This window comes from Phascolarctos cinereus, unplaced genomic scaffold, assembly GCF_003287225.1.
Source record: "Phascolarctos cinereus isolate Bilbo 61053 unplaced genomic scaffold, phaCin_HiC Scaffold_726;HRSCAF=1367, whole genome shotgun sequence".
NCBI classification, from domain to species: domain Eukaryota; kingdom Metazoa; phylum Chordata; class Mammalia; order Diprotodontia; family Phascolarctidae; genus Phascolarctos; species Phascolarctos cinereus.
In genome coordinates this window covers 186,660,291-186,686,487 of record NW_027556098.1, presented here as the reverse complement: position 1 = coordinate 186,686,487, position 26,197 = coordinate 186,660,291, and the positions used below count along the sequence as shown (strand labels likewise).

The 26,197-nt window shown below is 36.1% G+C and overlaps 1 protein-coding gene across 1 annotated transcript in view; it reads right to left on the bottom strand.

Moving 5' to 3' along the window:
- The window catches only part of DNAH7 (dynein axonemal heavy chain 7), a 285,950-nt gene that overhangs the window by 98,759 nt on the left and 160,994 nt on the right, over positions 1 to 26,197 (bottom strand). Inside the window, exons 43-46 of the mRNA XM_020993533.2 lie at positions 23,730 to 24,076; positions 19,020 to 19,200; positions 15,152 to 15,337; positions 1,694 to 1,857 (exon numbers count right to left, since the gene is read on the bottom strand). Coding sequence (XP_020849192.1) covers positions 1,694 to 1,857; positions 15,152 to 15,337; positions 19,020 to 19,200; positions 23,730 to 24,076 — 878 coding nt within the window. The remainder of the gene's footprint in view (positions 1 to 1,693; positions 1,858 to 15,151; positions 15,338 to 19,019; positions 19,201 to 23,729; positions 24,077 to 26,197) is intronic.

Below are 26,197 nucleotides of genomic sequence, written 5' to 3'. Positions count from 1 at the left end.
TGGTCAAAATAAATTCAATCAAATTTCATTATTATTCAAGACATGAATTATTATTTATTTTATCATCTCTTTCAAATATGTGAGCTAATGCAATGATCTTAAATTTCTATGGTATATAGATATTAAGTTGATTTTTATGTAGTTTAGAGTATATGCCAAAAATTTTAAGTATTTTTTTCAGTTGACTGTATATGCCAAATAAATCAAATCTTGTGAATATTCTAAAACACAAAGTATTTCTTTTTTTTGTCAGTCATTTTAGTAGTGCCCAACTCTTTATAACTCCATTTGGCTTTTCTTGGAAAAGATACTGAAGCAGTTTGCCAATTCCATCTCCATGTCTGCCAAATACCAAAACAGCTGGTTATTTTAATAACCAAATCCACAAAATTCAATTTGAATCATATTCAAATTGAAAATTTTGGTAGACTTGTTTTGCTAACAATTCATACGAGCAATTGAATTTTTTACTGATTTTATCACAGAAAGTATCCAAAGTACCAATATCACATTGGATCTATGGTCTCATCATTGGGACTATTCCCTCCAATACTACAGATTCCAACTCATCTGGTTTGCTCTGTATAATTCTAGTCCATATCCTCCCAAAAATTCACCACAAAAGGGGACCCACTCCCAATAAATGGAGTGAATAGAATTAAGTGAACAAATTTTCCTTACACTTCAAGGAGCTTAAATGAGATTTGAAAATGCTTTCTTGGACTTATAATAATAGTATCAGACTGTTGTTGAGCAATTTGTTAACTAGTTTAGAGCAAACTTTCAATCAAAAACTTAAAATTCAGATAATGAAAATCAAGAATATTCTCTTTCCATTTCAATTCTTGGGTAATATCATACTTAGACAGCTGAAAACGGACAAAAAAAACCCCCAAACTGTCTTCACTATAAACACTATTCCCACATTTCTTAAGTTGCACAAAGTAAATAAGTGTGCCTACTAAAAATAGTACACTTTATTCGGTGCTTCAAAAGATCTGCGATTTCTTTTTACACCATAAACAGAAGTCTAAATGAAGCATGGGCTGGGTGTGCTAGGGCAGCACTCATCAGAGGGGCACTCCCTGTAGTCCTTCCCTTCTCCTGGGAATTCTCCCTAAGCATGTGGCAACACACTCAGCCAAACTTAATGCATACCTGCGGCTAAAATGCATGATTTTCATGAGTTTTTCAGAAATACTAACAACAACCTTTATGATGATTAACATAAGCTTTGTTGTTCCATTGTTTTTCAGTTGTGTCCAACTCTTCACGCCCTGTTTGGAGTTCTCTTGGTAGAAATAACTGGAGTATTTTGCTATTTCCTTCAGCTCAGCTGAGGAACTGAGGTAACCAGGATTAAGTGCCTTAACAGGGTCACATAGCTAGTAAGTGTTTGAGGCCGGCTTTAAACTCAGAAAGATGAGTCTTCCTGACTCCCGGCCTGGCACTCTACCCACTGTGCCACCTAGATGCCTTCTCCAAATAAGATACTCTGATCCTTAGATGACAGAAATATCCATTCTTTCAAACTGATGGGATTTACCAAACCTATGCTCTGCTGACGCAGCCCTAGAAAAATAGTGTAAATTCCACACTGTGATAAGGCATTGTGACAAGATCTTATTAGAGGTACAAATCAAATACTCAGCAGCTATTTTCAGTCAACCTGAGGAGAAAACATTTTCCTTACATAATGATGATCCCATTATCAATGGAAAAGGAATCTGAGGGCAAGCCAGCAATGTTCCAAGCTCGGATTTTCACAGGTTCTCCTAATGAGCTTGTAAGAGAATAATCATCTGAGCAAGGGATGTCTCTTTCTCTGCATGACAATGTCCACTCATCAGTTTGGTTCTTTTAGGAACAAAACAAAGAGCAAAAAAGGATGGATATTAGAAAAATTTCAGTTTAAACATGACATATGTTTCTGGATTAAACACCTCAAAAATTATGATTTTCTAGTATATTCAAACATATGTTTTAGTTTATATCACAATAAAAGGGTTAAAAAAGAAACATTCTATTCCTTTTTAGGATTAAAGGACTTATGTGAAGCCTAAGTCACTTAATATTAAAGTTGGTAGAACTTTGTGCATACTGAGAAAAAATAATTACCAACCATTATTCTAAAGGCTTATCAAATATATATAAATATAGTCTTGAGATTATTGCATTTTTTCTATAAAATATCTTTGAATTGTAAACATATTTCCTCATGCATAATGCATTTCAGAACTTAAGTAATATAACACTATAAGTATAAATTCTTTTTTTCAACTTTGTCACTGGTAAAGGAAACAATTGCAGAAAAAAAGTTGTTTTTTTTTAAGAGCCACAAATCAGTGAAATTTATCTGGCTTTTCTGTTTATCATAGGGTAGTTTTCCCTTTATTTAAGATTTCAAAAGAGGAAGCTACTGCCTCCTGAAACATGCGATTACATTTTGTTGTTGTTGTTCAGTCGTTTCAGTTATGTTTGACTTTGTGATTCCACTTGGGGTTTTCTTGTATCTTGTATATTGTATCTGGTATCTTGTATCTTGTATTTTGTATCTCAAAGATATGGAGTGGTTTGCCATTTCCTCCTCTAGCTCATTTTACAGATGAGGAAACTGAGGCAAACAAGGTTAAGTGACTTGCCCAGGATCACCTAGTTAGTAAGTATCTAAGGCCAGATTTACACTCAGGAAGATGAGGCTTTCTCACTCCAGGCCCTGCATTCTATCCAATGGGCCACCTAGGTGCCCTATTCTATTTTAAACTACTCTTATTATTAGAAAGCTTCTCCTTTGGGTGGCTCATAAATACCTATACTTCTGAGTGGTACAGTAGATAAAGTACTGGACATGGAATCAGAAAGACCTAAATTCAAATTCAACTTACACTTAATAACTCTGTGCCCTTGGGCAAGTCACTTAACTGCTTTCTGCCTCAGTTTTCTCATCTGTAAAATGGAGATAATAATAGCACCTACACCCCAGAGTTGTGAAGATCAAACAAGATATTTATAACGTGCTTTGTAAACCTTGAAGTGCTTTATAAGTGATCATTATGATTGACTTGTTTTTCAAAATAATATCCTAATTACTGTATTTAAATGTAATTGGCTTTCTTTGTAAACCCATATGTTGTATTTTATGCATTTAAAAATATCATTCTGAGAAGGATTCCATAGGCTTCACCAGACATCTAAAGGGGTCTAAGATACAAAAAAGGGTAAGAATCCCTGCCATAGAGGAAATCTGACCCTATCTCTTTCCAGTTTCCAACTATACTATAGCTCCTGCTTCTGCCCCCTGGGATCAGGAAGACCGCTGAAAGTATTAAATCTCCCTTTCTCCACAAGCCTCTTCCATTCCCAGTCTTGCTAGAAGAGTTACCATAGTTATGTATGGTATTATTGAATAAAGTAAAAACTTCTGTTCTTCAATTAATGATTCTAAAAAACCAATTTCAACCATCATATCACCATGAATCATAATCAGAAGAAAAGAGGGTTTAAATCTTGTCTCTGACACTTGCTAGCTGTGTAGCCACAACCTTTCTCAATGAGGGGCCCCTCCACACATTTCCCTAGGTCATACATTTTACCTAAAAGTATCTAGATTTCCCACTGGTCTATCTATCTACTCATGGCAGAGTATGCCTCAGGTTTATGAGAAAAATGTTTTATTGCTACTTTTCTTATTATACTGCTATACATTATCAAATACCTTTACTAGGAATTGTTTCCTTTGGGTGACCAGTAAAGGCAAACACATCAGTGGAGGCTCATGAGTTATGATTTTGAATGGATACAGACCCAGAAAATACCCATATGAGCTGGGGCGAAGGATTTCCTTGTCATTATGTATAAAATGGGGTTTATAGTACCTACCACCTCACAGGATCCAATCCAATAAACATTTATTGGGCACCTACTACATGCCTGGCACTATGCTAAGATCAATATGAAGATCAAATGAGATAACATAGAAAGCACCTTACAAATCTTAAAGCATTATATAAATGTCAACTATTAGAACCCCTTTCTCCAGACACCTTCAGTACCCTGGACCCATTAAAGCTTTTTCTGAGTACCCTGTACCTGCTATGGATCTTTCCTGTGGCTCACTCTCATATTTGCTAAAGCTACTTTCCTTTGCTTCTTTGGTCTTACAACTATCTAGTCAATATTTGGCCTCAAAAAGCTGAACCTTTTTAAGGAACCGCATTTCCATTCATTACATCCCAGGCAGTTCTAGCCTCTTTTTGTTACTTTGGATTAAGACAAGATGTAAGTCTGAGGGAAAAGCAAAAGTAGAGGAATCAATTCATCATTAAGGCTTTTAATGAACTTATTATCATTAAAAATTGTGGGGAATTAAAAGGAAGCAAAAGAGACATAGGCCTCTAGGTGGTATCAGTCACTGATGAAGTTGAGTGATAGAACAAGTATAACTTGGGGCTCTCTCTTTGGGAGATGCATTATGAATTCTCCATTTTGCCAATTTTTCCCTCAACCATTTTAAAACACATCATTCTTTCTCTCTCAAATGAGTACCACCATTAATTCACTTCTATCCTCTATCTTCTTGGTCAAAAACAGACAAATTTTATTCCTTCATGAGATATGAAATAAAGTTATACTTTAATATTTTATTCTTTTTACTTTTTTGTGAGCTGTTCTTGAATGGAATACTGCAGACACAAAATTTTCATAATTGCTACTATACTGTAGAGTATTTCTCGCAGAACTGAGTAACTGAATATTCTAACTGTTGAACTATTCTGATTAAGAATTATCATATACACCATTTATGGCCTCCTTCGAGAGTCAACTCAAGCACCACCTTCTACAGGGGCTTTTCCTGGTCTCTTCAGCTACTACTGACTCACATTGTGTCTATTTTATAGATGTTTTATATATTTGTTTTATGTTAGAAAGAATGCTTCATTAGAATATAAGCCTTTTGCAGGCAGGCACTAGTTTCCTTTTGTGTTTGTATACTATCAGCTTGACACAGTGCCTGGAACTTTGGAGGCACCAAGAACTCGACCAATTGTTTTAGTTATGTGTTGTTGTATTATGGTTGCAAGACTGGTAGCAAGAATAAATGGCTAAAGGTCTTCCCGAGAGGCCCTAACGAAGGGAACTTAAGGGACTCATGTTCTGTCCCCCAGAATGCACACTGCTGCTAATACAATAATGTCAGAAGTTGGAGCTGGGCAACAAAGTGCTATACTAATCAATAACAGATCCCACATACAGTATCAGGAAAGAACAAGTACTAGCCAAAGCCTATTATTTCATGACCATGAGGTCACAATGAGTTTGGCATATGGATCAAGAAAGAACCCTAGAGCTAGAAAGGAACAATTTCCATAGGCTCAAGACATTATTTGATATGTCCACAGAAAAAAACACATGCTACATATTTGGAGAGTATAAGCAATAGCATGTTTTTGAAACTTATATGCATTGAGTTTTAATCTCTGGAACGAAATAAAGCATATCCAATGGTGACCGATCTTGCACAGTTATCCATTAGGAATCCAAAAGCTTCTATAGCTGCTGAAGTATTTTGAAAGAAGTGTTTCTTTGAATGTGGATCCCTTTACTAGGATCCACTATGACCAAGGTAGAGTCTTTGAAAGTAAAGTACTCCAACAAATATTGGACTTGACAGTTATCAAAAAGTCTCAAACTATATTTTCCCATCCTCCATTGTCCAAGGAGACCCACAGCTTGAGCTTTTAATTGCAAGTTAATTAACATGCCAGAAATACCAAGGCCTGAACAGAAATCTCAGTGAAATCAACATGTGGCATTCCTAGTGCAATGTGTACAACTTTACTTGGAATGATGCTACAATCTTTTCATCACTTGCTGAAGGTTGGGCTAGCCACACCTATCTATTAATTTGTGCTCTGTCGTCTCAGAAAATGGAGAAGAAGTGAAGACACGTGATCAGTATCTTGACTGAGAGATCAGGTAAAGTAAACCTGCTAATCAATCATTTCTGCTTAGAAGAAATCAAAAAGGTCTCAAAAATGAAATTCTTAAGACTCGAAGAGAAACTATTCTGATGAGGAGGAAAAGAGGGAATAGTCAATAGAAATTAATATGAATATATAAAAACCTCATTAATCCACTTAGATTTCTAAAATATATTTATGGAATATGTAAGCAAAGGAAGGCAAAGAAGGATGAAGACAGAAATATGGTTCAGTCTAGTGATGACAGTTTCAGGACTCCTAATGTTCAGAATGAGAGGAGGCTAGCAGGGAAAGTTAATAACAAAAAGGATCTTTTTAAAAAAGTTCTATTAGAGAAAAGAGGCTGATAGAAGAAAATAATGGAACTTTGCATGGAGTGGTTGGGACAATGATGGAGAAAAGGCAGAGAGTTTGTCTCTGCCAAGGAGAATCATCTTTGGACTAGAAAGGAGAGAACAGAAACGACTAACAGGGAAAAGCAGGGAGATGGAAGGTGAGTACTTAGGTGGCTTTGATGAGTTAAAGTCACCATAAACAGAAGAACCACATATTTAGGCATTTAAAGAACTGGCAGATATGACTGCTGAGCCAAAGTCAGACATCTATGAAGGATTCTGGAGAATGAGAGAGTGAGAAAAATATATACCAGATTCCGAGATTATTTGATAAGATCTATTGGGGGCGGGGGGGTCCCAGGCTGACAATTTTATTGCTGTAAGAAACTCCTAGTAAGAAAACTTTCTCTACCAGTGCAGAGCGGGCAGATTGGCCCTTGCAGTCTTTTTTAAAAATTCCTTTATTCATATTTTCTATGCCACATTTGAGTTCCCAGTTTTCTCCCTCCCCTCTCCCTAAGATGGTAAGCAATTTATATAGATTATATATATGTAATCATGTAAAACATATATCCATATTAGTCATACTGTGAAAGAAGAAACACTGTTCCAGTCATTTTGTAGAATAATTCCAAATTGACTTTCACTGTCAATTTGACTTGTGCTGTTAACTGATAATGGGGCTCTCATTACAAGCGGTAGGTTTTTCTTGGTTTTTTTTTTCTCTCCTTTTCTTTAGGTCCTTGCAGTCTTACAAAGCATCTGGAGCCCTGAGAAGTTAGGTGACTTTCCCAGGCCCTAGGTCCAGTGTGTGTCAGAAGATTTCTCAGGGCTTTCTGACTTCACTGTTGTCTCTCCACTATGACAGACTAATTGCACAAATAGTACTAACAGTACAAAAGCAATGAGCCAGAATGGGGACTGGGGCTTGGAAAATGAGTGCAGTGTGAACAGTCAAAAAAAAAATGGGGAATGAACAGCAAAGAATTTGGCATTGGTTTTATTTTTTTAATGTGAAAATCCACTTATTTAGTCAGGCAATTGGCAGAGACAAACCCTATTATTTTTCAGAGTTTAGGACTCTATAGCACAACAAAGCAGCTGTCAGGACTCTATCAAGACCAGGGGTACTTGTCAATTATTTTAGAGAGCTAAAGAATGCATGGTATGTATAGAATTTTTACTGAGTCCAATTAGGAAAGCCAGACCCATTAATAACTTGCATTTTGGATGTAAAGTAGATATTTTGACAGTTACATAGACTCATTCAAAGAATAAATGCACAATCACTAGGACAATATAGTGGACTGAATGGATCTGGAGTCTTATTGATGTGAATGTTTTCTCCTACAATGCAGATCATAACCCATCCATGGCTGTTCGTCGTGTGTGACTCTTGTCCTCGTCCTACTGCACCACAGGGGTCTATCCAATGTGCTGGGGGGCTTTCTTTTCTCCTGACATTATAACAATGCCAGTGGAGCACAAGGGCTTTCTAATGGTTAGCCCTTACTTTTGCCACATAAGCTGTTCATCTTTTTTCCAAATATACGTGTCCTTTGATGACATCCTTTATTTTGGTTCTTTTCATAGTCCCTCATTTGTTGCATTACAGCTTGCTCAGACCTACCCTGTGCCTTTCCATTGCCCTCAACGTCATATTCGGTTTTAATTCTTTAAAGGCTCTATATCTTTCAGTCAGTTGTGTGATAGTAAAGATGAGGTCTACTGTGGAATACATCTTGCAAAAGCCTGTCCAAATCTCATTAATACATCCATCAAAGATGTCCTTCATATACATGTAGGTTAAAAGCATAATATTTTTATACATAAGGAAAAGTGTGAACATATATCAGTAACTGCTTTTGGTTATCTTTTAAAAAATTAATAAGGTCTAAGATATTTCCCATGCCTTTTGCATTTCCCCCTCCCTCAGATACTTCGTAAATTATTCTTTCAGTGCCCCTCACAATTGGCCTCCATCATGGATCTCTATATACACTAGGTCTGATCCAATTGTTTTTCTGATTTTCTTTAGTGCCTTTCCTACTTTATCTGTAAGCATATCTGGGACTATTAGGGTCTGAGGGTAATGATTCTACTGTCCTTGTGGGTGAAAAGAGTTTGTTATTAATTTTTTTTTGTAATTCTCTTCCAACTTTAATGTCTGTAGTCCTTCTGGTTTCACCCTTAAATGCCATTAGGATGACTTTGCTTAATTAGGTCTCTCAATAACCTTTCTTTAAATTAAGGTTTTACCATCTGTTTTTCTTCTGTTGTATGAGATGATACAACTTGTAAATCTTCAACAATCCTCTGTAAGATTTTACCAAGGAGTTCATATTCTTAACCAGTGTTGTGCTTGGCTATCATATTTTACTCATTGGCAAGTGAAGTCAAATGACTGCTGACTAAAGCACTTTTTAAGCTCTTTTGCTTTCACCATGGTAATCAATTTACATTGGTTGAACTTCTGCCTGAAATAATTGTCATTGGTTTCTGTCATTTCTTCACAGGATCAAAAGATCACTTATTTAAAGCTGGAAGGGACCTTAGAGGCCATATAGTCTAACGCTATTATTTATAGATGAGAAAATGAAGCCCAAAGGGGTTAAGTGACTTGTTCAAGGTCACATGGGTGGTAAGGGGCAGAGTGAAGATTTAGAGCAAGGTCCTTTGGTTTCAAGGCCCCCTCTATCTAGCATTTTTATCAATAACTTGCTTAAATAGATCAGATTGGAGTTGTTTAAGTGCATATTGTATCTTTTTCTCTTTCTCATTCTTTCTTCTAGCTTTGTACTACTTTTGACCTTTGCTCTCACAAGTTGATAGTCTACTTGTACACAGATATTTAGTTCAGGAATGACTCCCACACTTCAGTAATAAGTCATTTTCTATTTGTTATGATATAATCAATTTTCTTTTTTGTGATGTTATTTAGGACTCATTGCATACAATTCCTCCTGATTTTTTTCTCAAAGAAAGAATTATTGATGCAGAGGTGTGAGAATTCTGTATTGCTGTCATTCGCCCATTTTTGAAGAGGACCAATGACATCATGGGGTGATGTCTTGACTTGTGAGTGAATCAGATTTAACTTAGGCAGAGTCTTTCAACTCTTTCATTTCTTATTCTTGATCCATATTTTCCAACATTTTTGCATTCTCGCTTGTTCTAACCTTTGCATTAAAGTCACTGAGTATCATCCTTATGTTGAAATTGGACGGCTTTATCAAGTTCATTTTACATTTTCTCTGCCTCTTCATCACAAGCAATAGATATTGACGAATAAGCAGAAACTATTTTCAGGATAGACATTTTTTGCAAAGATTTATCATGAACATTGCAAAACAAGATGAAAAAATATCCCATTAAATAGTCTTGTTACCTTTGGCCACACCATAAAACCGACTCTGTCAATTACTTTATTTGTCCTCAAAAGAGAAGTTGTGAGCCATCCTTCTATTTAGGTACAACATCCTTCTATCTTATAGTGTGGTTATAATGAAAATGCCAAGACTGATTCAATTCAGTTCCTCCAGTTGTGCATCCATCCATTGGTCATTGGACAGGGATCTCCTATTTAGAACTGGCCCAAGAATCCGTCACGTAGTGGCCAGCTTACTAGTGATGAGTGTGTCTAGGCTGGTCCTCAGAAACAGAACTCACTCTGTTTTCAGGTTCATACTCAATCTCTTTTCAGCGTGGTAGAACTTGCTAGAGTTTGTGTTCTGCGGGCATACCCCTTGAAGGTCACTAAGCCACACTGAGGAGTCAGGAGTCTGAGGGGGAAACTAGAGCAAATGATTTTCTTATGAATTAAAAGTGTTTGCACTTAACCCAAAGTGCCTGACATGCTGAAGGAGTGGCTTACTTTACTACAGAATTAAGCTCAATAGCTTTTCAAATATGCACAAGACAAAAGGGTGAGCACAGAGAACTTGTTACAGGGAATTTTTTTTTCTATATTACAATATCAGAAATGGTTATTTTTCAGCTAAAATTACTAGGCTTTTAAAGTCAGCACCCACATGCAGTCTCCTAGAGACTACCAGATTGTGACATTTTAATTTGGTAGGCAGAACTTTTTATCTAAAAACATGTTTTCTAGGATTATAAAGGGAAAATCAGCAGATGGTTTTGTAATTTATGAGGATAATTTATTTTAGATTACCTTCAAAGCTGAGGAAGAAAGGAATAAAGTAATACTTCTATTTTGTAGCTTTAATACTTCAGTGGATCTGATCTCACCAATGTAGATATTCTTTCTACTGGTACAGGATGAGCTACTACTACTGTTTATACATTTACCTATTCATTCATTCATTCATTCATTCATTCATTCATTCATTCATTCATTCATTCATTGGCTTAAGCTTGACTTGTGATTTCAAATGCAAGAAAAACTCTCAACAAGGAAACTCCTTCTACCAATGCAGACAGGCATATGATGTTCAACCTGAATCTCTGGAACTTGAACCCAGGTTTTCTCAGCTATGAGGCCAGTTCTCCCTGCATTATAATAATAGCAATCATTTATATAGTGCTTACTGTGTGCCAGACACTGTACTGTGTGCTTTACAATAATTATCTTATTTGATCCTCACAACAACCCTGGGATGTAGGTGTTACTATTATCCCCATTTTACAGATGATGAAACTGAGGCAGAGATTAAATGACTTGCCTTAACTTTAAATCACTATCTTGCTATTATTCCTTCATATTTAATATTCTATGGAGTCTTGCACTGGTGGATAAAATAACTGCTTTTTTGTACATGAGTAATAAGTAATAGAATGTAATCCTATCTGTAGACTCACTGACAGCACTTTTTAAATAATTACAGAAGCAAAACAGAAAGATGGAATGATACATATTTTATCCTATTTCCATACAGTTTTAATTTCTCTTGTCATGTCTCTATTTTTTTTTTAAAAGCTTTTCATTCCATGTAATTTGAAAGTATTTGGCATGGTAATAGCCATGAAAAACATTATTCTTAATTTCTTATGCTTCAGTAATATGTCCTGGTGCTTGCGCATAACACATCTCTCTATTAAGGACACTTATAAGGACACTTAAGGAATGTTTATTTGTTGAATTCTCAAGGATATTTTGAAGTTTGTGTGAAGTCTAAAGTTAGTATGAGTTTAGGCTTTTTGTTTCTTGTTTTTTCTTTTTGGTAAGGCAATTGGGGTTAAGTGACACAGTTAGTAAGTGTTATGTGTCTGAGGCCAACTTTGAACTCAGGTCTTGACTTCAGGGTCGGTGCTCTATCCACTGCGCCACCACACTGCCCCAGGGATTGGTTTTTGTTTGTTTGTTTGTTTGTTTTTTGTTTATATGAGAATAATGAGCTTCTGGAGCATAATTATAGCTGCCTGATCACGTCTTCCTAGGAATTTAGGAGATGCTATGTTTTTAAACCTATAATGATATGTGATACAATTTCCATTATTTCATCACATAATCTGCATCAATCAATAAGTGTGTACTCCTTAAGGATAACCTTTCTGCAATTTATAGTTGCAATGACCTTATCCTCAATTGCCATCAGAAGTCTATGTTTCTATAAACAAATCTGCATACATATTTGCTGAACATTTTATTGACAGTGGCTGAATTGATGAGGATGTAACATGTACTTTATAAGTATCTGTGAAAAATGGCACATACTTAATAGCCCACTTGCTCCATAAAGATGTAATTTTGTATGTGCTAATTTATTCTTCTCCCTGTTTTGACTTATAACTATAGATGAAATAAAGCCTTTAACTGACGTATACCCTATATTGTAAACGAGGCATTTTCTTTCAACAACATTCTTGGATCTTAGGTGCTTCATGGGCTCTATTCAGAAATAAACCAATTTTGATTACATTCAACAAGTTTAATGGAGTAATGCTGAGTTTATCCTTCACTATTACCATGTGAAGTGAGGTGTTTTTGTTCCAAAAGCATTTCTACTTTTAACCTGCTGATCATCTGCACTGAGAATATTTATCTATCTTCTTTTTTAATTCCTCTTCCTTTTGATGAGGAAATATTAATCCTTCTTTAGTTGGCTTGGGGTGATGATCCCTATGTTTAATTAACATCATATGGTTTTTTTATTTGGACACATATTCATTGTTGTCCATCTTACCATGCCAGAAGCATATGTTGAGACTGGGATTACATGGTGTTAATGATCAAATGGATTCTTTCTATTACTTTGACTTTGGGATGTCAGTCTGTTTCTTAACACAAAATGTGCTAGAAGGCTTTCTCCTAGACAGAGTAATATTTGATTTTTCTTGACCCAACTATTTTTAAGTATCACCTTCATCCATTATTTCAGCTTGCTCTCTGGATCCAAGCTTAAAGCCTTCCATTTCTATTCTTTCTTGGCACACATGAACAGTCTTATACATAGGGTCCAAATGATATTTTTATATCATAAGTAGAAATTTCCATAAGATCAAATAGCTATTTAATGAGTTTTTCTGTGAAGGTACATAACTTGATATTATAATGTGATTCATATCATGATATAATATAACTTCCTATTGCACCAAAAGCCATATTCAGTTCTTTTCAGGAGTGATGGCAATGGATTGCAGGATAGCAGAATCATAGGAGACTTAAAATGTTTTCCTAGAAGATGTGATGTTTTATATCAACTGTTCTTGACCTTACTGAGTTAGGAGTGTGTTTTAAATAGCAATTCTTTTCCATGTGGACATCAAATATTCTAGCATTCTCAGCATGCTTAGATTCATTTTATATATTTGCAGTATGTGATGAAGCCTGGAATGCAAAACTGAGTCAAAGGCTTTGACATAATCAATAAAGATGGTGTTAAATGTTACAGACTTTTACATTTGGCTTACATATCACCATGACTTGTTCAATATTAATTAAAGCAATAGGAATTGCTCTTCAAGCCTCTGGGGCATTTTGGCACACTATTTTTGCTTCTCAGTCAATATTTTTTTTCTTTTAAGTGTTTATATATTTTTGAGCAATATAAGTAATATTTTATATAAAGTACATAAACATGTAAGTAGTCAATGTTTGAAGGGTTCACTAGAGTTCTCATCTTTTGGTAATAAATACCTTCTGTTAAGGCACAGTTTAAAAAACACGATTCTTTGTTTAAAATATACTTCATAAATGTGATGTCTTTTGTTAAGAAATCTGGGGTAAGGCTCACATCCAAAAGGAATCTGGTAAAATGCTTTGCTAGTAATTAACACACCACTGTGAAATGCTTGAGCCAATATTTATAGAACTTATGCAGATCCACTGCATAAGTTGAAACTGGAGGTTCAGGCATCTTCCTTGAGGTATTATTGTCCTCTATACTGATGATACACAAATCCAAAATTTTCCTTTGCTCCAACTTACATTTTTGTTATGTTGAACTTCTTTCAACAATTTAAATGACCTGAAATATTCTACACTCTCCTTTTTTAAAGATTTATCCTCTTCTAGTTCCTTTGTTTTTCAAGTGTCTCTAATGTAGTTTTTTTTTAATTGATGTTGAATTGTTTATTTTGCTCTTTGAGTTCCTTTCATTCCTTATATTACCTTAATCTTTAGGCTTTCACTTTCAGTTGTTGATTAAGAGTATCAAGAATTTCAGGTACACTTTTGTTTTCTGGCTCTCATTCTGCATTTTGCTTTTTTGGTTGTCTTCAATTGAGTAATATGGTCAAGATTTCTACTGTATGTACCAGATGGATAGTGATGCTATCTTTCAATGTCTTTTCACAAGTCTTCAATACTGACAAAGGCCACAGCATATATTATTATACACAGGTTCTGAAATATTTTTGTACTGTCAAATATTGTAGAAGCACGAATTTATTCATCATGGTTAAAGAAGATAATGTTTTAAAATTATTTATATTTTTGTTTAGATGCTCTATTATTTGGATTTGCACTATTGGACTCAAAAGGGCTTTTAGAAATTTCACTCTAAGTATGTTGATCTCTTCCAAATCATTTGAGGAAATAGAATTATTTTTGCCATCCCTTTTATTATACAGTAGGAATTCTGTAATTTGTGTTAAGTATAGATTTTTTGAAGTCTAGGTTTTTCATCTTTTTCTCATTCAGATAAAAGTGACTCCTCTATTACTACTATTATTTCATCTCATCTGGATTTATTTACATTTACTAGGATTGCTCTGCATTGATTTGCACAGCAAATTATGGTTATGATTTCAACCTACCTATGCCTTCTCATCCTGAGAATCTTTTCCATGTCCTATCATATATCCTCTACAGAGGATCTGCTCAACGAGTTCTGTAACGCTTCCTACAACTCTTTTTACATTTTGCTACATTTTACATTTTGCATGTGTTAACATCTTCCTCTTCATCCCCCCCCCCTACACACACACGGTGGGAAAAAGTGATTTTTTAAGCATTTTATTGCTAATTGGTTAACTTGCCAATACTGCATAAAATGTGAACCAAACTGAACTTCACATGAATAACACATCACTGGTTCTGAACTGACTACTACTTTGCTCTTCCCTACTACTAAAATAAGTGGGCTACAAAGAAGAATTCTACATTTTGTAACAAGATCAGGAAAGGAAAACATCCGTGTGTGTTTGTTTCTCTTCACTTTATATGTCATTTTAGCCTCAAGGTTAAAACATACCATGTGCTGGCAAAGTTGTGACAAGTTTGCTGGTACACAATTATACATTGGTTTAATGGGCGGGGGGGAAGTGCTTTTAGCCTATATCTGTAACTAAAACATAAATAACTGTTTTTATAAATTGTCAATTTTCCTTGAAAACTGCTTACATTTCCAAATATCTATACTACAGAGTTACCTGTCGATAATGTGATGTAAAAGCTCCTAGGTAAGCCACAACTCCTGATGAAATGAGGATATTACCAGTCAAATTAACATACAAATGCCCCAGTTCCAAAGCACTTTGACTCCATCGAGTTTTCTCCCCTCCAAGGCCTCCTATCAATTGCTCAGCTCGCTCTAGTTTTTTGCTGCACAAGTCAACCTTGAAAAGTAAAGTAGTCTTTTTTAGTGGCCAGAAATAGAGCAAGTTAAAATTGGCAAGATTTTGCATTCACATGCTAAATTACTCATGCTAAAATATTCACATAATGATTTTGCTTTTCTGAATAGAAGAAAAACTTTTTGACAATATGTTTTTAAATCACAGCACCACAAAAGTTTTAGAAGGGACTTTAGGGAATTATGATGTCATATAAATATAAACACATATAAGTCTACAATGTATATACAAATATATGATATTACCTCATATGAAAAGTATCAATATTTAAAGAAGGGATCAATAGCTCATAAGAAATGAAATGTCAACTAAGTTACATACAAGTACTACTTTCACATAGAAGTTTTCAAATTTTCAAAAGCTTCTAATGACATTATGATGATTTTAATTTACTTTTTAAAATTATAAAGTTGATTGTAATCAACAAACATAAACATTTCCATATACCCAGCAGTTCAGAAAAAGAATTTTACGTAATAAATTTTAAATTAAAAAAAATTTTAAATTTCAAATTTTACACAGTAACAGCATTATCTTTCTTAACCTTATGTTCATTTTCAAAATGTTACTTTTGGGGTAGTAAATTCAGTTAACTCATTTAGGTATTGATGATTAACTTTACTGAGAATACTTGTCCAGAAAGCACCTACTATGTACTTCAGAAAACCATTTCACTTTAATCAATAAGAAAAAACAGACTATATGTCAAGGTGATATGCTGATCCACCTAAATTCTATTTCAAACTACAGAATGGTAATATTCCAGAAAGGTATTTACTTTGAAGTGTTTTTAATGTGATTTTTAAAGAGACAACATGAATATACATAGGAAGAAGACAATGTCAAGAAAAGTTTGTGCTAGGGATTTTAACAAAATTATTTTTATGGAGGAAAAAGAATTTCAAGGTTTTTTCACAAAAGTGTTTCTTACAATAAAAGAGCCAAAATTAAGGGCTGACATATGCCTTCCTTCAAAGATCCCCTAATTTGAAAAATAATAAATTCAAACCGATGTTTCCCAAACCATGTTCATTAAGGGAAAATGTTCCAGATAGAGAATTTGCACTACAAAAACAAAATGTCTATGTGACAGATATAACATCATATATCATCACTGAAGAAATTATTAGAATCTTTATTATAACATGTTTCAAACCCTGTTCTAGAAGTGGACTAGAAAAGTACACCCTACTACAGCTGGTTTCCAGGGCTGCTATTGAGCTACTGGGAGATAGCTAGTCTTTATGATACTAGTCAGGGCAAGCTACGTGCCTGGTATTCCTAAAAGCAGATGTTTTCTCCACACATAAATCTTCACAAGCACAAATTTGTGACTCTACAATTTAGCATCTTTGTTCACCTAGGCTTATTATTTTGAGACTGATGATAATGACCACAGAAATCTCAAAGCTGGAAGGCTTTCCCAGGGTGATAGAACTAATTAGTGGCAGGACTGGAGCCAGAAGTCAGGTGTCCTTATCCCCACTTCGTTGTGCTTTTCCACTACATGATGTTGTTATAATTTGTTTAGTTACTTAACATTCTTGGTGCACAGTTTGCATCGTGGTCCTTAAATACTACAGAAGATTATATGGCCTCTCCACTGCAATACCCTAAAAAAGCACATTGATAGACTAGGAGAACTTGCCCTGAGCCAAGAGAATATTTGTTCACTTGTTCTCTGCCTCTGCCAACAGGAAGAAAGAGCTTGGAGGAAGCAGAGAGTATTGTGTTTTATGGAGTCACTGATAGAATGAAAACATTGGGAGCCCTAAGGGGACACCAACTGGCTGCCTGTGACAAACCCAGGATGGAGAAAGAGCTGCTGCTGTCATAGGTAGCTAGTTGCTAGTAGGACATAAATAAACAACTTCAGGACTATAGGAGTAGCATAAGGAGATGCTAGATAGGGTGCCTGAAGACCTTTCTACCTGAACTTTCCCAGGCTCCCATCTCTACCTTTCACCAATATTCTGAAATATCCTGATGGAGTAAGTATAGTATATATGAAAGGGGATCAATGACAATGTTGCCTATTTTTCTACTCAACCAAGGGATTTTAGTATCAACAAGTTCTTACTCCCAAACCCCAACCACATGGGGATATGAAGGCTTTAAAGAAATTAAAAGTGAAGGCACAAATAATAGTATTTGATTTCTAGGCTATATTATCAAATCAAAATCTAGCCTGGCACATGAGGCCCTCCATAATCTAGTCCCAGACTATTTTTCCAGACTTGTATCTATAAAACCTGCTTGTTTAGTCTAAGTTACTTATCTACCATCCCTAAAACATGATACTGACCTTTTCTCATCCTGTGCTTTTTCTCACTGTTTCCTCTAACTGAAATGCTGCCCTTTCTTTCCACATATTCAAATCTTACTCATTCTTCTTCACTGCCTAGTTTAATTTCTACCTACTCTATAAAGCTTTCCCTAGCCAAGCTATCTCTCTCCAATGACTTCTATCTAATCCACTGCCCCTGTAATGGTGGTCCATCAGAGGCAAATTGATAAAACTGTAAGAAGGAAGATGAGGGCAGTCTCTGAGTACATCAGGGAGCCAGAAGTGGAATCTACAGCCCAGCAAAGTCTAGTCATGACCAACGGAAGATCATCCACTAGACACTCTGAGACCAAGACAAGTGGTCTTGTCTTAGAAGTACTCAAGGATATCAGCAGCCCTGTAGCATGGCAGACATGATTTGCTTTCCACGTATGTCTTGGACATATTTGTTCCCTAGGCATGTGCCTCTCTCTTCCTTTCCTTATTATGCGTCCAATCTTTCTGTCAAAGCTGGGTCTATTTGTGGGAAACCAAAACCTGGTTTTATGGGAAAGATGCTTAGTTGTTAGTTTTCTTACTATGCTATTTCAGTAAATGCCTTGCTTTCAGAGAACTGTATCCTTTGGCTAACTACTGAAAAATAACACATTGTTTGGAGATCGTAAGTTATTATAGTCATATGAGTGGGGTTGCACAGAGAAACTGAACTTGCGGAAGCTGTCCCATACATAGGTCCATGTGGGACTTATCCTGCAAAGTGCAAGGTATTTCCATGGGTGCTACATGTATAGAGCTCATCTTCCCTTACTATCATTTACTACCATATATTTTGTTATCTTTTAATATTTATCTAGATTTTCCAAGTAGATCCTTAGCTCCTTAAGGAAAAAGACTATCTTAGACTTTTTGATAGCCTCTCCTGTTCTCCTCAATGGCTTGTATGTAGGTATTGGATAAATATTTCTTGACATAATTTGATTTTGAGGACCTATTTGCCCAGATCCTATGGGAATATTTTCATTTCTCTTTCTAGGATATAATCAGAATTTGGCAGATAATTTTTCCTGAGGATATCAATATAAACTAGCATTATCTACAAAACTGACAACTAACAGATATTTTATACATTCAGAAGGTGGATAATTTTCCCCAAATTCATAGTTTGACCACAAGAATGAACATGTAGATTGCCATTTTGACCTAAATAAAATCAATCCTCCCCTCCCAACTTCTGAATGTAGGCCACACTTAGGCTTTATGCAAGCCAACATGGATGAGGGAGTAGGAGGAGAAGGGATATATGGCATACATCTGGGCCAATGTGCACTGATTAAATAATTGAAAATTATCCTGTATTTATCCATAGCTGTTACATACCTGATTTTCTAGGTCAGCCTTTTTTTGTTTATTTAATTCAAGCGTATCCTGAAGTCTGGCCAACTTATCCTGAACCTCTTTAAGTGCTGCTTGCTTCTTTCTAAGACCATCCATGGCAATTTTAAGTTCACCTTCAGCCTGGGCCAGCTTGATCTTTTTGGGTGCTACAACTTTTGCTACTCTACAAAAAGCAACATAAGCAATTGGAATATGTATCTAACATTTTATAATGCATCATTATATCCAAATATGCATTTCTAGTTTCCTCAGTACTAACTAAAAACTAATAATAAAATTGTTTTTTCTTATATGACATCAAGCATCAATGAAAAATTTATGAAAAAAAGCACCAAATCATAAAACATCTGGAAAGTATTACAGACTTCTAAAATGGAAGCTAAATATAGCATGCATTTTCTATTTTTTTAATATAAATTTATTTATTTTTAGTTTTCAACATTCACTCCCACAAGTTTTTGAATTCCAAATTTTCACCCCATCTCCCCCTCTCCCCCCACCCCAAGATGTCATGCATTCTGAATATCCCTTCCCTTAATCTGTCCTCTCTTCTATCTCTCTCCCCTTCTCTTATTCCCTTCCCCTTCTATTTTCCTGTAGGGCAGGATAGACTTCTGTACCCCATTTCCCATATTTCTTATTTCCCAGTAGCATGTGAAAACATTTTTTTTAAACATATATTTTTAAAACTTTAGGTTTCAAATTTTCTCTCTTCCTCCCTCCCCACCCACCCCCACTGAAAAGGCAAGCAACTCAATATCGGTTGTACATGTGCAGTTATGCAAAACACGTCCATAGTAGACATGTTGTGAAAAACTAACTCTATTTCCCTTAATCCTATCCTGCCCTCCCATTTATTCTATTCTTTCTTTTGACCCTGTCCCTCCTCAGAAGTATTTACTTCTGATTACTCCCTTTCCCAATCTGCCCTCTTCTCTATCATCCCCCTGCTCTCTTGTCCCCTTCTCCCCCTATTTTCCTGTAAGGTAAGATAGATTTCCATACCCAATTGAATGTGTATGTTATTCCCTCCTTGAGCCAAATCCTATGAGAATAAGATTCACCCAATTCCTCTCACCTTCCCCCATTTCCCCTCCACTGTAAGAGACTTTTCTTTTCTGTTTTTTTTTGTGAGATAATTTACCCCATTCTACCTCTCCCTTTCTTCTTCTCCAAGTATAATCCTCTCTCATCCCTTAATTTTATTCTCCATATGACCCCTTAATCTTCAACTCACCCTGTGCCCTCTATCTATCTATCTACATAGAAATACACATTATTTTTTCCTCCAACTAACCTAATATTGACAAAGGTCTCATGAGTTATAAATATCATCTTTCCATGCAGGAATGTAAACAGTTCAATCTTAATAAGTCTCTTATGATTTCTCTTTCCTGTTTACCTCTTCATGTTCCACTTGAGTCCTGTATTTGAAAGTCAAATTTTCTATTCAGCTCTGGTCTTTTCATCAAGAATGCTTGAAAGTCCTCTATTTCACTGAATGACCATTTTTTCCCCTGAAGGATTATACTCAGTTTTGCTGGGTAGGTGATTCTTGGTTGTAATCCTATCTCCTTTGCCCTCCGGAATATTATATTCCATGCCCTACAGTCCTTTAATGTAGAAGCTGCTAAATCTTGTGTTATCCTGATTGTGTTTCCACAGTACTTGAACTATTTCCTTCTGGCAGCTTGTGATATTTTCTCCTTGACCTGGGAACTCTGGAACTTGGCTACCATATTCCTAGGAGTTTTCCTTTGGGGATCTCTTTCAGGAGGAGATCTGTGGATTCTTTCAATTTCTATTTTGCCCTCTGGTTCTAATATATCAGGGCAGTTTTCCTTGATAATTTCTTGAAAGATGATGTCTAGGCTCTTTTTTTTGATCATGGCTTTCAGATAGTCCAATAATTTTTAAATTCTCTCTCCTGGATCTATTTTCCAGGTCAGTTGTTTTTCCAATGAGATATTTCACATTGTTTTCTAATTTTTCATTCTTTTGGATTTGTTTTACAGTGTCTTGATTTCTCATAAAGTCACTATCTTCCAATTGCTCTATTCTAATTTTTAAGGAAGTATTTTCTTCAGTAATCTTTTGGACTTCCTTTTCCATTTGGCCGATTTTTTTTTTAGGGCATTTTTCTCCTCATTGGCTTTTTGGACCTCTTTTGCCATTTGGGTTAGGCTATTTTTAAGGTGTTATTTTCTTCAGTATTTTTTTGGGTCTCCTTTAGCAAGCTGCTGACTTGTTTTTCATGATTTTCTTGCATCACTCTCATTTCTCTTCCCAGTTTTTCCTCTACTCTCCTTACTTGCTTCTCAAAATCCCTTTTGAGCCCTTCCAAGGCCTGGGACAGATTCATATTTTTCTTGGAAGCTTTGGATGTAGGAGCTTTGACTTTGTTGTCTTCTTCTGGTTATATGTATTTTGATCTTCTTTTTCACCAAAGTAAGATTCTATGGTCTGACTCTTTTTGCGTGGCTTGCTCATGATCCCAGCCAATTACTTGAGTTTTAAACTCCTTGTTAAGGTAAGAGTCTGCTTTCAATGTGGAGAATGTATTGTCCCAAGCTTCAGGGGTTTGTATAGCTGTTTTCAGAGATACTTGTAGGGACCTGTAAGTTTTCAGTTCTTCCAAGGTGGTATGATAAGGGGCGAGGTGTTTACTCCTTTCCTGGCCTGTGACCACAAGTATTCCTTTCTGTCCTGTAACTGTGAGGACCAGTTCCTTTCCACAGCCACTCCAAGCTCCACCATGCCAGTGTTCCTCCTCACCCCAGCACTGCCGCCCAGAACTGTGTACCAGATCCAAACACGGGCAAAGCAAGAGATTCCTGCCTCAGCACTGGCAAAGAGATCCCTGCAATCCCTCTCTGATCAGCCACTGGATTCCCCCTCAGTCTGTGAGCCGGAAACTGGGGAAGCAGCTGTCCCCCCCAGGGCCACGCTCTTGGGGAATGGAGCTGAAACCCCACCTTCCTTTCTCAGCACTGACAGAAACAGACTTTTCCCACTGACCTTCTAAGTTGTCTTTGGCATTGGTGGATTGAGGAGTCTGGAAACCTCCACAGCTGCCCACGATTCAGTCCTCTGAGGCCTGCTCCAGGTTCACTGCAGCCTGTGCACCCATGCTGCGCTGCGCTCCTAGCCTGGCGCGATACACCTTTCTGATCAATTATCCAGGTTGTCTTGGGCTGGAAATTTGCTTCACTCTGTCTTTTTGTGGGTTCTGCTGCTTTAGACTTTGTTTAGAGCCATTTTTTTTATGAGTATTTGGAGGGGTTTGGAGGAGAGCTCAAGCAAGTCACTGCTTTCACTCTGCCATCTTGGCTCCACGCCCCTATAGCATGCATTTTCAAATTGACTTCTTCTCATTCTCCAAAATAAAATTCCAAACTATTTCTACAACTGACTTGTCATCAAAGTATCTAATTTAATATTCTATATATGTTAGCATACAAAATAAGAAGGAGTGAAGAATGTGCTTACTACTCAACCTATAGTGTTACCATGTCTGTGGACAGTTACATTAGTTGATCAAGGAAGAAATGATGCTGGTAAGGCCAATATCATAGCCTTGTCCACTTACTTGCATCTTCTCTTCTATGTTTATGGACTGCATCCCTAGCCTCAGTCTGCCATATTGCAAGTATAAGCTGTCAGTCAAATGAGGAACTGGTTGAGACAATGGGCTGGACTATGCCCAATTTCTCACTACTATTTTAACACAATTTTGTGCGCATAGTGAGTTAGGAAAGCCACTTTGCTGGCTAAGGATAGAATGTGACATATTTTATCTTATCTTCAAAGTAATTTTCATAGATGTTCATAGGGTCATGGGACTTTTTTTTCAGCTAGAAGAGATTTTATAGACAGGCAATCTAGTCCATCTTCCTCATTTTCCAATGAGTTGGCCAGAGTGGGGAAAGGTAGAGAAGAAATGAGGAAAAGCAGAGCTATTATTACTTTCCACCCCCAGATTCATTATTGCTGGGTAGATCATGAGTTACTCCAAAAACTTTTACTATTATTATGAAACAAGCTACCTAGTTATCATACTCCTCACTCTCATCTATTATGCAATTTTTAAAGGAAGGAACCCGTGAACCTGAGCACTGTAGTGGCTAAAAGAAATAACTATTAGATAGGATTATATTGAGCAACATAAATAAGCACAGATATGTGGCTTCAAATTACCACATACAACAGGCTCAACAGTCCTTGCAGATGGCCAAGGAAGCCAGTTCACATGGAAATAGAAATAAGGAGGAAGGAAGAAGTTCTCTATAAGGGATTAGCATAAGGAAAATTAAAGACTCAGAGATAGCTAAACCCTCAAAGAGAAAGAAGAAATTAATATGGATTTTCTAAGGAAGGCCTATCCTTTGATAATGAAGTTTATATTTTTGCTTTTTTGAAGAAATTACTTTAAGAATTCTTGCTGTATTTTGCTGAAATGTTTCTCAACATAGTGACCAAAATATTTTTTTACATATTTTCTATGTGTTGTACTATTTATGCTTAATATGTATAAACTTGTTCTCTATTTAAAAATGTGAGATTATGAAATATTAGGCACAGAAGACTCTTCCATGAGCCTAAAACATTTACAATCTTTAACAAGTTAATCAATCTGAAAGAAAAAAAGGCCCTAGAAATAACATGACAATACGTTTTCATGCTAGGACTTACTTGTCATAGGAATCCATTGCTATAACCCATTTGCATAGACCTTCTGCTGCTGTGGAAGCATTTCTAATCTTTTCTGGAACAAAGTCAGGATTTGGCAGATAATTTTTCCTAATGATATTCATGTATGCTGGAGGTATGTTATCCTTGTCATATTCATGAAGTGACTGCAGAAATCTAATATCACCAAGTAGTCTTTTGGCTGGACCCCAGAAGTCCTCTATTTTTTTTCCTGAGCCTGATGGATCAGGAATTTTATCTGCTTTGATCCCTTTCAAGATACATATAGCTTCCATAACAATCTTGACACCAGCAGGTGGACTCTTCATGGATTTTACCACTGTAATATCCTTTAAATAAAAACATTTCAATTACTACTGAAGAAATAGTCTGACAAAACTATCCATAACTTGTTCTTATTTTCAGATTACATAAAAATAGAAACTGTGCTTCCCCCATAATCTAAAATAAAAACTGGTTTTAAATTGCCTACCTACTCTTAAATCTCATCTTCTCTTATCCACTTGCCCTACAATTGAATTTCTTTAGATACCCTATCTCTTTGCCAAACATATTACATCAGTAATTAAATATAAAGCTACTGGTGTGAATTTCTAATTCATTGTGTTAGCCTACAAATAAAAGTTGTTCTAGCCACTAAGATAGAATGTTGCACAGGAAGACATATCCATGAGTTTTAAGTCCTGATTCAAATTCCTACTTAATGCATCTGTACAACCTCTTATTTACATATATTGGCTTTTAAATCAACAAATCCGTGAAAATCCATTTGAAAATTTTTGCAAGTTATAAGGCACATGTGGATATAAGCTAATGTAATGATATTTACATTGAGGACCTGTTACTATCTATTATAATAACAAACCAGATTCTTGGGAGATCAATGAGTATCAGGTATCATAATTACCATTTAATATTAAGAAAGACAATTTAGGAACAGAAGAGAAGGATGAAATAGTCAATCAAGAGAAAGAAAGAATCAGACAAAAATAGCAAGGATTCCTAGTGAGAAAAGGGCTAAATTCCTATAGTTTCAGTTCCTACAGGAGAAAACTGAAAATATAGAAGGGTTAACACGGATTATAATGTAAAATTGAACTAGGAAGAAATAGAAATTGGTCACCCAATGGCTGAATTTAGAGCAAGTAAACTAATAGGAGATGATAAAGAATACAGAACCATCTTATCCTAATCCAGGGGTGCGGAACCTGCAGCCTCGAGGCCCTCTAGCCCTTTGACTTAACCAAAGCCTCAGCCCTGAACCTGTAGCACTGTTTTACTTTCATCTCCTGGCTTGTATATCTAAGGGTGACTAGGTCAGATCATAGACGGAAACTGGATCCTGAGAAAATGGCAACATCTTCCCCAAATATTGTTCTTTTTGTTTTGTTTCATTTTTTTGTGTGTGTGAGGCAGTTGGGGTTAAGTGACTTGCCCCAAGTCACACAGCTAGTATTTGTTATGTATCTGAGGCCGGATTTGAATTCAGGTCCTTCTGACTTCAAAGCCGGTGTTCCATTGTGCCACCTAGCTGCCCCCAAAAAATGATTCTTGATATTGATCCTGTCTTGTGGAAAGAGGAAAATTTCACTATTACTCCCAACTCCTGACTGACTCATTCAACTATGATAAAAGGGTCAAAATCAGAGAGGTAGAAAAAAAAAGACCTAGGCATAGAAGCTAGAAGTTTCATCCTTATCCTGCTCTAGCTCTCAAATTCTAAATGCTGCCTTCCCAGTCTTTAGTGGAAGAAAGAATAAAGCTGAAAGTACAAATAAATGGGGGCAAGAACTGAAAGACATGGAAGAAAGGAGAGGCACCTATACAGGTTCTGACAAAAATAAGTGAGGTGCAAAAATGTTCCACAAGTGAAGTTGGTAACCTCAACAAGGAAACAGAGCCCAAGGGAAATCAGCAGGTAGTGGTAACAAAACTAAAAATGTCCTAACCTCCTTTCAGTAGAATATAAGCTCCTTGAGGGCAAGGACTATCTCAAGTTTTTTGTCTTTGTATCCTCAGTGACTAGCACAAGGCCTGGAACATAGTAAGTGCTTAATAAATGCCTGTTTACTTAATATAAATATCTACCCCTTCTGCTTTAGTAAATGTTGTCTCTGTCTCTCTGTCTCTCTCTCTCTCTCTCTCTCTCTCACACACACACACACACACACATGCACACATCCACCGAGAGGATCCCTTTCCTGGGCCTGAGGCAGCAGCTGCTGGGACTGATGGAGCTTTGTTGAAATGGGTCAGAAACAAGTCAGTTCATGATAAAATTTATAACAGAAACACAAGTAGTGATGGCAGATTCAGTACAGCATGACAGTAACTCTGAATGAAAGTAGACAGTAAAGTCTGCCTTCAAATATTCAATTTGTTTTAACAACAGACTTAGAAGTACAAACAAAAAGGAGACAGATATCTAAGAACCAACCAAACTTTAGGGA